Here is a 14,155-nt window from a genome sequence, read left to right on the forward strand (position 1 = left end):
ATACTATGATGTATATATTTAAACGTTTTAAGATGGGGTGTAGCAAAGTGCATAACCACCCAAACAACGCTGATGCGTACGATGATTGGAGTCGGCGACAACCGACGCGCCTTCAAATCTAACAATATTTTGATAGTCTTGCATCTCGTATCTTCATAAACGCTGAAGAAATACCAGTTTTGCTACATTGCCCGGAGCGATTGAACAAGTAATCGTAACCAAGCGAAATATCATAGGTATCAAATGCAGAATGCGAGGTTATGATATAGGGATGCGATGGTTGTGCCAAGCATCACATTACTACTACTCAGTATCTTGTTCATATCCAAGTTACTGGCTTCGCAATATGGAGTAATGACAGGTCAGTTAGAATATTTGGAAGAAATTCCAGAGTTTTGAATTTGCGTTAAATAAAAGAAAAGTAGGTCTGCCGTTGATTTGTACGGGTTTACTACAAAGCGGGTATACCACTCTGATTTTGCGCAACGATGAGGGGCTACATGGATTGGTTACGTTATTAGGAGATGTGTAGAGTGTAGTGTGAAATTGAAAGCATTGTAAAGTAATAAGTTGTTATAGTGTTACGACTTGATTTCGTCTAAAGCTTCGTTAATTTTATAGCTATGTGATGAGATTGCCTAGAGGTAAATTATTATCTACGTAATTTCAATAATTAGTTTTCGACGTCGCGTGATGTGTTTTATCGACTTTTGACATTAAAACAGTAAATTTAGCGATGACAAATAGAGACAGAGAAATGCCTGGTGTTACAGCTAGATTTAAATCCAACGGATACACGAGTATGATTCGCAACCAGCGTATTTTCATAACTACTTCAAAACCTATAGCTCGAGATAATGATCCAGCGCAAAATGTTACGGTAAACGCTTTGGTTTGAGTGAACTGCATGCGTTTATTGGCGATTAGAGCTCTGGAACTTGCCGTCGAGTGCGGAATTCCTCTGGAAGACCTCGGAATAGCCTGAAAATTGCCACATTTGAAAACAGTGAAGGCAACCAGGATATATATCCATTTAGGAACATTTCAAACTTGGGATATCCAATTATCCATTAAAATCATTAGGCTGGTCTGTCAGTTAGACTTCGCCACGAGTCGTTTTGATTCCTACCCATATCTTCAGCTCACAGCGAAATTCCTGACAGTTGGAACTGGTGAAGTTGCTAATAAAACTATTGGTTGACAATAGGAAATGATGCGATTGTGCGATAGGCGAGCCTTGATTAGAGGTTCAGCACAAATATACTCAATTGCTTATCCATGTCGGTGGACTTCCATACAATTTACATCCAGACCCTGGAAACTGTTGCAAAAGACTCGACAACTCAACAGTTTCAAGACCCTGCAAATCGACGCGACTCAAGGCCAACGAATTCCAACAAATAATTACAACTCCAGGTTATCCCGAACCATTTGACCCGGACGTATTCTGCAAATGGGAGTAAGGATTTCAACTTTAATTTCACCGCTAAGCCACCACAGAGTGTGATTACCAAACTGCCTTTGATGCAGAATATTCGCGCGACCGGGTCGACGAATTCTGGTAGACATTAGAAACCTGAATTTGGCGGCAAAGGAGCAGAACGAATGTCGACTGCAGAAGTTGGTCATCACATCGCCATTGACTGGATTATCGATGGGAGCCTTTTGTGGACACGATGGTACACCCAACATTGTAACTACAGGCAAGTCCTTGACCATGGTTGTCGGATTATTATGAAGTGACAGTGAGAATTTCATATGATAAGCGTCTCAACTGCGCGGTGCGCGCCAGCACGTATGGTGATAGTATAGAGCAGACGTCTCAAACACGCGGCCCGCGAGAACATTTTGTGCGGCCCGCGACGGCATTTTGGATTTTTAAGTATTCGACAATTTATTCAACTGCCACATATCTTTGATCGATTCGAGAACTTAGAGTTCACTCTGAAACTACTTTAAAAACCGGAAATCTCGTCAGACTTCACTATCACATCACTCTCAAAAGCTATTATGCGGTGTAAGATCAGCTATTAGGTCAGATTTCTAGTCCATGATGATAAAACACGATACGTTGATGATTCGTGACTGAAAATTGTGTTTGGGACTTGAGGCCAACATTTCGTAAAATGACTCGAATTAGGACTGACTGGATCATAAAATATAAATGACTCGCGTTTAGTTAAACGTTAAAACCACAGAAGGACTTGTGACTGGGAACGCCGTGACTAATTGGTAAGACCAGTTATGCAACAAACTATTAAACTATCATGGGAAATAGTAGACTAATATATCAAAATGTCGTTACTTGCGTTACGTAGCGTATTTAGCTATCTAATCAAGTCAACATGGAATCCATTGGCATCCAGTCACCCCCGTTATGTATAGTTAGTTATACATCCTGGGTGATCTTTGGTCTCTTCCTCCATATTATTATTGGCGGTGGCGAGTAAGGTAGAGGTACGCTCCACAGACCACAGCTGTAACACCAATGGATTATTCGGTGATGTTTCTATTCTAGGGGTTCTTAATCAAGGGTCTGTGGACCTCTTCGGGGTACGAAGCACCACGTCAGGGGATGCGAGATGCATAATGGAATTATAGGCCTATAACCTATATGCTATCTAGAACTTGAAATTATGTTGCAAACCAACCAAAAGTGGAATCTTTTCTTGGCTTATTTATTCAACTGATAAATATTAAATATGCTTCGCATTATGCATGATTTTACGAAAATAGGCTTTTTGATCCCGTCCCGTCAAATAAAGCCTACTTGGTAATTATACATTGAATACCCCTATTATTGATGGTGCGGCCCGCGGCGTCACCAAAACTAGGAAATTGGCCCGAGAACACATTTGAGTTTGAGACCTCTGGTATAGTGATAGAATATGATAGAGAGAATGAATGTGTTGGAAAGGTATGACATAAAGTTATGAAATGGTGGTGAATCGTTAATGGTAACAAGTCCGCCATTACACACGCGCGTCCACGTCGTCCAAATATCATATGACCGACCGAAAAGATCATCGCTCTATCAAATATGCCGGACCTGATGTGTGGAACAATATCCCGCCGGCCATCCGGCAGTCGACGAGCATATCCAGTGTCCACATTCAAGTCGAAATACAAGCAATTACTACTAAATAAATACAGTCCATCCTCAAGATTACCGGACCACGACTGACCTATCGATCTCGCTTCCCATGACATGACGCTCTATTTCTTGTCGCTTCCTTTTTCTATACTATCTTCTTTACTTTCATTCAGTGTGCATGCCTCCTCTTTACATCGCCTAGGCCCTAGGCCAAGGTGGGTGTCCGATTCCATAGACAACTCCTAGTCGCCTCGACATCTTCCTTTCTTTTCATTGTTTCGAATTTTTTGTGGTGTATTGAACTGATAAAATTGCTAATAAACCAATGATGATGATAATTACCGAATAAACATGTTTTAATTGCTCATGAAACGAAACGTATTCAAGCGGTCGTTGTCGTCTCTGTGGCGCAATCGGTTAGCGCGTTCGGCTGTTAACCGAAAGGTTGGTGGTTCGAGCCCACCCAGGGACGGATTATTTTTACCCACCCGATTCTAGCGGGTTAGGGAATTCACCACCGGCTGCGATAGATTTTATCGGGTCTAGTCTATTCAATTTAAGTCTAATAAATAGATGATGGGTTAAAAGTGCTTACTATTTCAGTTTGCAAACCGATTTGGTTGCAAAAAGAAAAAGCAATCCGTCCCTGGGTGGGCTCGAACCACCAACCTTTCGGTTAACAGCCGAACGCGCTAACCGATTGCGCCACAGAGACGACGACAGCCGTTTAATTACGCTTTCTCTCATCACCAATGACCATTGCATATGTCCGCACTTACAGTTATCACGGTTATCACATCTTCATGCCGTATGCGGACAAACTGCATGAGTGAGCATTGTATTGCGTAGCGTATTGGTAAATATTTATGATGACAAATATATCACGCGCAGCAGCACATAGAGACGGCCGTATAATACAAATCACAATATCCGCGATTTTCCTACAACCATTCTAGCCTAATAACTATTATGTATCTTCAGGAAATTATGTTGTTGTGGAGCTGCTCTCGCCATACCCAGTCGGATCAAATCAATATAAAGGATTTCAGATGGTGTACGCCGAAACTGTCCAAGCCACAAGCGTACCTCGTAAGATAGTTATGTAGATAATTGGTATAGTGCGACTGTTACAGTTCCCTTTCGTGTTCTGAATCTGAATCTTGATAATTTAGAACTGGGGTTCCCCACTAGTGGGCCCTAGGGCATCACGAGTAGAGGTCGACTGATTACCGATTTGGCCGATTATCGAGGCGGATATTTGAAGCTTTCCCGATATCGTTGCCGATATTTTATATTTAAATAAAAATTCAAAAATATTGGAAATTCAATGCTCCGTGTTCTCAATCTCATGAAATCTACGACACAAAGGGCGATACGTGACATATTTACCATTGCAGGACGAGTTTAACTGGGTCAGCATGCAGAGAAACTATGCTTCCCGCATTACAATCTACCTCTACTAGACCGATCCGCACTTCTGTATCAGGTTTTGCTTTTTGGCATATCCCAAATTTCAATGAATGTGCACAATAGGCATTAATTCTTTTTAATTTCAGTTTTATCGTTTGTTGTTCAGCATTCTGTGGCACAAGTGCCATCTTGCCTAATATATAATATTTTTAGCGAAATGGTTCTTTGATCCTTCTATATTAATATCGGCCTATGTTATCGGTTATCTGCCATGTGAGTGTGTCGATAATCGGTATTGGTATCGACTTGCAACAATCAATATCGGTCGACCTCTAATTACGAGCCTTTTTCAGGTTAGCCATGAAAAAATTATTATCTAAGTCTGTTCCGCTATATCAAAAGAATTACGGTAAATTATAATGGGGCTGGCTCTTTCCAACAGCAGAGCAAAAACAGGCTCACATTAACTGAATACATATCTATTTTGTATTGTATTTATAACATTTTATCATGGCCTTTATAAGAGGTAATATGATTTCCAAATTTGAACTACCGATTATTGTATTACCTATTTAAAAAAATAAAATAACGTTTCTCATTTCTTTTCAAATGATTGAAAAAATAGGGGGGGGGGCATTGATTTTTAAATCTTTTAAAAGGTGCTACGGCGTGAAAAAGGTTAGATCCCCTGATTTATAGTCTCGATTCGAATCTTGGTACTTTCGACTCTGTGAAAAATGAGAGTAGTATTGCAGTAATAGCTTTTATCATCATACTAACGCGATGCTTGTCTACCGTCAGTGCGACCCACGGACTGGAGCGACAGCATGTACCTCGAGTACCAAACAACACCGAGGTATAGTCTACCAAATCTATATGGATAGCATAGTTTTCCTTGCGATTCTATAGTAGCATTATTTCTATTGCAACAGAAACAGGCGCCCTCCACGGATCACCACCAACCGCGACCCGGTTAATGTTAACAAAAACACAAATCGGGATTCAAAACCTACTGTCAAGACTGTGCAAAATACGAGAGGTAAAACTCAACAATATCTCCACACACGAGAAATAGATTCATATTCAGTTTCGTATTCAAGCACCTACTTTCCCGAAACGGAAGCCCCCCAAGGAGAAAGACAGAGTCAGGTCTAATGGCATCAAACCCCGGGACACTCCTCCAGGATATTTTAATCCACGTACGTTTTGCGGAAGAGATACGGCCTAACCTGTCTCTTTAGTCAAACCATATGTTATCACCGACAGCGGTGGTCAATGTCTCAATGAAGTAATTTATGCTACTCTTGTAGAACTATACGTAATGCCATAATTATTCACTCAATCAAAAGTAAACTTGGTCATTACCAGAGCCGGCCAAGTTTAGTTTGAAAAAGTATAGATTGGAACGAGGCGTAGCAGAGTATTTTGTAAAAGTTTCGGCCAGTTTTCAAAATTACGAGATCCATCACCACGATTAACGGAAAATGCCAATGCCAATAAAAACAGACGCAATATTCGTAGTTGTAACCTGCTGACATCATACAGAGTCTGCTAGGTCTAAAAAGCCTAAAACTAGAAAATAATTAATTTGACTTTCAAAACTGTTGAAGCAGAAGTGAAGCTTTCTGAACCATAGCAACTTCAGCAAGTGGTGAGAGTAGTTAAAATGACCTTGTGTACGCTACACCAAAAAAAGTAGAAGTACTTCATTACGAGTGCCTCCGATCCCCCCATAAAGGGTGGCAATCGATTCTGCGTTTTGTATCTTAAGCATTCAGGTTTCATCTCCCTATAGGGCAGCTATCGAGCATATAATCATTTCCCACATAATATCATAGCATGTATCCGACCGAATAGAGAATGAGAAAAACATAACTTTTTCTTGTTTTATTTTGTTGCTCTTTCATATTACTTCAAAGTTTGACGAACCATCTCGGTGACCAATCAGAACGGGTTTACAACTGTGCTAGGGCAATGATGCGATTTCAAAATGAACTACATTGCACATTTATATTCAGTGATTGTAATGCGGTTTATATCGTGGTATATACTGTTACAATATATCTTCAGTACTGAGATGTATAAATAGTTACCTTTACAAACCCTATCATCGATAATACCGTCGGGTTTTCTTAGCTTTCAGAATCCCCACAAGGATCGATACGAATTCAGATGAACAAGGCATGGAGACAGCAGCGATCGTTGGCCTTGTCTGCGGCGGAGTGATTGTTCTGACCTTAGTTGCTGTTGTGGTGACAAAGCTCCGCAAATCGCAGAGAAGCGACAGGGGAATGAAGGAGGCCGAGGAGACCACAAGTAATGTCGCTCGTAGTGAGATTCGATTGAAAGAACGGTATGCTAGGTGGCCCCGACTCGGTATGTGCAATGTGCAGTTTGGGATATATAAGTCAATTGTAGTTTTGTAATAAATCCAAGGCATCCTGATTCATCCCCCCGGATTGTAAAAGTATAATTGCATACGTGGAACAAATTATAAACAATCATGTCTATTAAATCGATTCTAATCATATGCCGATTAAATCCGTACATGCATGGCATTCCATTTTCAAGCATAGGCCCATTCCGAACATAACTGATTTTGTTTGAAAATTTCGAATGAGATTTACGGATTGTTTTTACTTGGAGGGTAGTCAGTCTAGTCCAGGGGTTCTCAAAGGGTGGGCCATGGCCCACTGGTGGGCCACAGAGCATTTTGAGGTGGGCCACAGAGCGATGTAGAAAATTTCAGAATTAATGTAAGTTTAGTTATATTTTTTATGTTATTCGCTAAAAATATATTCGTATTATCTAATTGTACGTAGGCTACATAGCTACAAAGCTTTTCATCCGACCCTGATTAGACGTCACGTATGACGTCAGCATGTACAAATCGAAAACGTTAGGGAGAAATGGTGGCTTTTTCTACTGGCTATGACAACCTACGGTTAACAGCAACTAAAATAATTTCAAGCGTATAATAACTGAAAGATAATGCTAAAGTAACCAAGTATTACGGCAGCGTCATACGCCGTATGCTGTTGAAAGGGGTATGCAATGAACTCGCAATGAAGTGAAATTGATGTACAGATTTACTGTACTTCGGCAGGCCGTATTATTGTAAGCTAAAATAGTCATAATTGCCAATTATTAGCAACTTCTGGCGAAGGTATACTGCACCACCTCAACGAATCTTAATGGATTGAGGATTTATCGGGGCGTATTAATCTTTGAGGATTTATCGGAGCGTGTTCACTGTTCATCTTTGAAGTCGGTTTAAAATGTCCGGCCTGGAAATCATTGCACATTATGAAAGAGTCACAGGAATAGATTGTATCATTGGATTGGATATTCTGACATCGCAACTTCAGTTGTTTTGGTACAAGACATACGAAGTATATAATGCATATTGAAAAATCTTTCTTCACTTCTCTGTAGTACCCCATCCACCAATGAATTGTTCGATGCTGGCCTAGAATGATTATAATATTTCCCACAATAGTATCACTCAAGTCCCAATCACACAGTGCGGGGATCATTGTGATCATTGTGTTTCGCGACGCGAATGGAGCAGCGGACGAAAATGATCTACTTAGGAGTTATAGCTTATAATCTACCATTTAAATATCATGAGTTAGAGAAATATGCGCATATTTGAGAGAAATAGGCATATCGGCGCTGTCCATGACCACGCATTAAATAGGATTATGACTCTAAGATATCAGGTGGGCCACAGCACAATTTTAAACCGCAAAATGGGCCACGGCCAAGAAAGGGCTGAGAACCCCTGGTCTAGTCACACGTGTTTGAACCAAATTTAATACGAATTTATAATTGCTGGAATAAAACCGAATACCACTAGATTTTTACCGGCATCCAGATTTTCCAAACAGTTCCTGTGGCCCACCTCAAAATGTTCCACAGGTTAAAAACCACTGATAGACGGATTGAATAATTTTACAAGACCTTTGCCTCAAACAAACTTAGCAGCATTAGGCTATACGGAGATCATATCGCAGCAAATACCTATAAAATAGCCTTCTATTTCTTACCGTGCAGATGCTCCTGATCATCTCAAGTTGGATAATATAGCTTCCTACAGCCACGTCTACAGCCAGAAGCTATCCAGAACACACGGCAACAACATCGCCGCTAATCAGAATCCGAAACTATCAACCTCGGGCGCTATAAATAATTACCGGAACGATCGCTCAAACCCCAAAACTCAGCCCACACAGAAGTTTCACAATCCTGCAAAAATTTCCCCACCCAAACCGTCTGAGAAGCGCGAGAAAGTTCGCCCAAGTTCAAAACGAAGGCACGAGACGGACACCCGGGAACGTAAATCAAGATCTCCCACGAGGGGGCGATCTCGGACTGACAAGACACACCGAGCTTCAAGTAAAGCTGAGACAAGCCGGCAGCATCAGAAACCGAAACAATATCGCCTTCCCGGAGTCAATACTGGTAGACCTTGATGAATTGCGCTGGGCAATGTCATTACTATGAAAGAACCGATGTTGATAGGTCGAGGCGCACGTTGCTCAGACGATCTGCTGGCGGCAGGTGCTGTGCAAAATCTGGTACCTGAGTAATGCGCTTCTGAATCGAGTAATATGCTTCGAGTGGAGTATTCAAGCATCACTAATTATGATGTCATAGGAGTATGAACGATGTAGAAAGTTCAAATATGTGCCTTGTATGCGACCATGATGAATATAATGGCAGCTCCACATCACAATAAAATAATTTGGCATTTTTTCGACCGTGCCTATTCGTATGTCACAAATGCTAGTTGGGTATCGTTAGCAGTAGTGTATATAGCTATACAGTACTCTATACAATGTAACGTTACCTTGAAGAACTCCTATGGACCTGCATGGCCTGAAATTAAGGCCATCCTGCTACGCCTGCCCTATATATATAATTTGATACCTCACTATATGCCTGTTGTATCGGTGCATCTGGTAAATCTCAAGTCCAGCCTAGCTGTAGGAACTAGGGGTGTGGCAGAGGATGCAGGTTCTCGATGCGACGACATCAGATGTTTTGGCAAATGTTCGAACAACTTTGAAATATCGACCCGGGCTTTGAAGATATTAATCAATTTCCGGTATTGCGTGTAGGCTCTGCATGAGATAGTGGATTTTATAGTCGACTTAGTTATCGTTACAATTCTTGTTTTCTTTTATTTAATAAATAGTTGGTATTTATCACCTTTGTCTTTTCTACGTTATTGGAAATACCTCTATCTCGGGCAAATTGAATGAAATTCCGGCATAAACAGTTGTGGCACGCGTCACCCCAAACTTTCATCGCCTCCTATCCCCGCACCTCAGAACACCCTTTAGCAGTGGCGCATATCCTTCCTACCACAGCGGTACACCCTATACAATTCAAATTATAGTACACTATTGGGTGTACGACGTACCCCGGTTTCTACCACAAAGCTGGTGCCTCGAAGGGCCAGTACTGCAAGAAAAAAGAACGTTGAAAACGTTACAATGTGAAAATGTTGTATTGATTCCTGTGTTTTCATATTCCATAATAAATTCCGAAAGACAACAAGACCTGCTATGGTGTCAATTCTGGAATAGCCTATAAAATGTTTAGTCCGTGTATACCGCCATCGTTCCGTGCGTGGTTTGCAGAAAATTTTTCTTGAGAAACGGCATTATTCGAATCCAGTGAGTATGAAAATCCTCCTTAGTAATTGCTCGGTGGTGTGGTGAATTGTCACAATATGAATTATTGTAAGTAACAGCAATATGTACATTGTACAAATATAAAATGTCACAATTTAGACGTATTATCCGCCTCTTCCGAGAGCCCGACAGGATGCACAGCACGCCTTTTGGTAGAACCAATGCGAGCAGAGATTTACGCGCTGCACTAGAACACAGTTCACCGATGCCTTGTTTTTGCACAGTCCTGAAAAAGAAACGTTTCGTGTTATCAACACAGGCAATGCATGACTTTCGTGACGTCAAACATTCCAACGCTCACCTAACTCTGACAATTTCTACAACGGAACGATTTAGACAGGGGAAGGGATCCCACCGGGATATCTAGGAAAACTTAGATGTGGACGCTAAAAGACAGATCATATATATCTAGATTGATGTGTCGTTACGAATCAATCGGTAAGCTACATCAATAGTGCAATGTATCGCCCAGCTCCGGTTCGAAACAAAGCCGATTTCCAGCTTCGAGGGATATTCTGGGTATTCCAAATTCCCGTGACAAGATTAGTCCCTCATAGATAGTACCTTTCGATCGCGAGAGGCAATAAGACGGCTGATTCCGGGGATGTGAATCACGGGCAATTGACATCTGGCATCACGTGACAGGCATCAGAGATGAGCAATGAGCATGGATTAGGATTAGGATTTGAAAAAACCGAATTTGGGTTTGCTGGATTAGGATTTGAGTTTGTATTTAGATTAGGATTATATGTACCGATTGGTGAATGGTGACTAAGTTTCGCCCTATAACGAATTTACAAAGATTGTTAAGTTACTACTTGTACTCTTACACTCTAAATGCGTTTTATTTCATTTTCACAGAATTATATATGCATAAAATGTAGGATATAGCTTTTTAAGTAGAATTCCAAGTTTGGATCGGATCACGATTAGGACTAAGATTTGAATTTACAAAAGTTGTGGATTAGGTTTAGGATTAGGATTAGAAACTTCAAATTTGGATTGGATTAGGACATAGAAATTTTAAATCCGCCCATCTCTGACAGGCATGTTCATTCAGAAGATCGACTGACTGATTGTGAATTTCAAGGTGTCCTCGAACGCGTTGGTAACTGTTTGGAGTTTAGATGACCAAGTTGCCCGCGCGGCGAAACTGTCTCTATTTACAAGAAATTTGTACGGCTAACAATGTCACAAATCTGATCGTGTGCAGTTACATGCTGCAACACGGTATTATTATCGGAGTGATGGTAATCAAGACAAGAATTCCAACGAATTGTCCAGAGAACATAACTTTTAGTGACGTATCGGTATCACTCTATATTCGAGAAAGCTGCATCGCACACATCAAAGCGTTCTAATTTTAGTAATTGCTGTAATAATGGAATCGATCGACAATGGCGAACTGAAGTGCCTGCATGCGAGTACTATATGAAAATACGATACCACCGGTCTGATAGTTAATTAGCAAACTGGAAATGACTTGATGGTTATGCAGTTTACACGAGTAGTAATTACAGACATGTGACGTTTGATGTATCTTTTATTTTATCGCAGTCTTGTGGTGTTTTGAAATGATGAAATTGTTTATAAAACTGATACTATTTTAGTTTGGACTTGGATAATCTGTAATATATTGTATTGAAATCCAAGCCTGCCGAATAGTAGGAGTGTAGGATATTTTGATATATATAATAGTTAACATCTCTGCACTAAATGTCATTCTTCATCTATATCAGATTATGTTTCAAAAGAGTTGAATCAGATAAAATTATTACTGATACCCAGAAGATGACAGCGATATAAATTCATCGTAACATCACCTGCTGTGGCTTTCGGACATGGTGGCCCATTGCATGGTGCGCTATCGACAGGTTTGAGTGATGCATCGCATCCTGTTGTAAGCGCCCCGTTTCTGTAGCAGTTCACCTGTCTTGATAGCCGCCCTGACCCGCAGGTTACGGAACACTATAACATGAGATGAGCGCCCATTATCTTGTATATACAGAACGCGGTATCAGGATGCATTGGTACGAACCCGTGACCAAGGCGATGAAAGCCACACGGGGTCGCATTCTTTCACGTGGCATGATGCGGTATCGGGCGGCTTGGCCGTAGCATTACACGGAGAGCTGTCTTCATAGTGATGAACTTGACCGTCTATAATACCGGAACACAGCACGACTCTCTTTTTAATGCCGTCTCCGCATTCCGTGGAACACTGCAATAAAAAGCAGAACAGCGATATTGCTCCTGTTAACGATAGACCATGTGGAATGATGCAATTTCATACCTCATCCCATTCCTGAGTTATCCAATCTGGGCGACAATTACGATCGCCACACGGATGGAAGGTTTCAGGCTTGATCCTGGAATCGCATCGAAATTCCGGATACCTTCGATTCTCATTGTCAAAGCAAGCAACTGTTCTTGTCTTGCGACCGCCACCGCACATACCAGAACACTAAGAAAAGAGTGTTCTGTTTGTTACCAAGTAACAGGAAGTGATTATTAGTATTTATATGCTATTGCTCCATCTACGCAAGACGCGCATTACGTGAAATCAGATATACAAGACTCAATACGATGCAATGCAACGTGCATTCCATCAATCTAACATCAATCATTGCCTACTGCAGTATTGAACTGCTGGTATTAATTGATGCCTGACATGACAGTGTGACAACGACATAGTTCATGATTATGACGTCTCGAATCCTTGGCAACTCTTCGCCTTTTCATACTGTTCCCTCGACATCGTATACCAGCAGCGACACGGGTGGTAGATAGATTGCAGGTGGTTAATTTTTGATCAGACACACGCATATGAATAGAGTTCGGATTCAATTGCATAAAATGGCTTAAAAATCAAACTTTCGGTTTCTATCTGCTTCAAGTTCATCTTTATTGCTCTCATAGAGGGTCTATAGGGTGGAAGATATTGGATGCACAGATTGGTTAGGGAATTGTTTGTCGCTACATGCAAACATATCGAAAGATTACCCACCTCTCCCCAATCAGATACTATCCATTTCATAGTACACCTGTTTCCTTTGCATCTCTCCACAGCGTGTGGTTTCGGAGTGGCCGCGCACATGTGATCATCACCAGCCGAGCATCTGACTTCCCTTCGTTTTGTACCGAATCCATCACATGGCGAGTGGCACTAAACATAAGACGCCATCGTTTGAATTTTTTAGAGGGATACTTTCAAAATTGATTTTGCACAAGGGAGAGAGAGTCATATATGTGATTGTTATGCTTCTTGAGGTCGATGGATTACTTACAAAATCGCCCAACGTAAGTCCGAGGCATATACGATACGAATCTCGCAGGCCTTGGTCAATCCAAGGTTCTACCTTTTTAGACTTGAACAATTAATAAAACAGCACACTTGATATCAATAACTGTACGCATACAGGATTACTTTTCAAAGGTATATCGTGAAGTAGGTTGGAGACCCTTTCGCGCATTGCTAGCTGACAATTGCTCAGTCTTTGTTCAATGTTCATTCGTCTAGTTCAGGGGATCTAAAACTGGGGGCGCGAAGCCGCCAGAAAGAAACTCTCCATGGTTGTGTTTTAGTAGAAATTGTATTAGGATCATAATTCAATGCGTAACAGTTCACCTTCGACCAGTCGCTTGTCTCCCATAAAGGCCCGCACAGATCGCGAACTTTGCAAGGTTGAGTCTCGCTTGGCTTCTCCCCGCTTATATTAGCACAGAGCTCGTTGTAGATGGTGCTATCGAAGCCGGGAGAAATTACTTTCCAGCACCTCACAGAACGTCTTTTCTCCCCGACGCCGCAGCTCTTGGAACACTGTGACCACGGACTCGCTTCCCATCTTGGCTGACACGGCTCTACGGAATATGGGAATAATCAAAATTCAGAGTAAATAGTAGGGATGGTGTGAACCTCTGAAAGTTCAGGTTCGTGTGAACGCGAACC

General features: G+C 41.3%; 2 protein-coding genes and 2 non-coding genes across 4 annotated transcripts in view; 2 read left to right on the forward strand and 2 right to left on the reverse strand.

The window, feature by feature from the left end:
• Positions 1-10,071, forward strand: LOC145459143 (uncharacterized). Its single transcript, XM_080337771.1, has 9 exons — positions 1-361; positions 1,312-1,459; positions 1,531-1,703; positions 4,076-4,183; positions 5,306-5,360; positions 5,437-5,543; positions 5,605-5,703; positions 6,641-6,820; positions 8,561-10,071. The coding sequence occupies exons 1-9, from the start codon at positions 277-279 to the stop codon at positions 8,977-8,979; spliced, it is 1,374 nt and encodes a 457-aa protein (XP_080193897.1). The 5' UTR covers positions 1-276; the 3' UTR covers positions 8,980-10,071.
• On the forward strand, positions 3,493-3,566 carry Trnan-guu (transfer RNA asparagine (anticodon GUU)). The gene has a single exon. It is a non-coding gene; the product is annotated as a tRNA-Asn (tRNA).
• Trnan-guu (transfer RNA asparagine (anticodon GUU)) lies at positions 3,736-3,809 on the reverse strand. The gene has a single exon. It is a non-coding gene; the product is annotated as a tRNA-Asn (tRNA).
• LOC145459139 (ADAMTS-like protein 2) overlaps positions 10,001-14,155 on the reverse strand; it is a 27,396-nt gene continuing 23,241 nt past the window's right edge. Inside the window, exons 14-19 of the mRNA XM_080337764.1 lie at positions 13,835-14,067; positions 13,214-13,372; positions 12,500-12,670; positions 12,245-12,427; positions 12,030-12,174; positions 10,001-10,432 (exon numbers count right to left, since the gene is read on the reverse strand). Of these exons, the coding sequence (XP_080193890.1) occupies positions 10,311-10,432; positions 12,030-12,174; positions 12,245-12,427; positions 12,500-12,670; positions 13,214-13,372; positions 13,835-14,067 (1,013 nt within the window). The 3' untranslated portion in view covers positions 10,001-10,310. The remainder of the gene's footprint in view (positions 10,433-12,029; positions 12,175-12,244; positions 12,428-12,499; positions 12,671-13,213; positions 13,373-13,834; positions 14,068-14,155) is intronic.

The sequence above is a fragment of the Botryllus schlosseri genome, chromosome 16 (assembly GCF_051294905.1).
Source record: "Botryllus schlosseri isolate E-star chromosome 16, Bs_hap1, whole genome shotgun sequence".
In the NCBI taxonomy this organism is placed as follows: domain Eukaryota; kingdom Metazoa; phylum Chordata; class Ascidiacea; order Stolidobranchia; family Styelidae; genus Botryllus; species Botryllus schlosseri.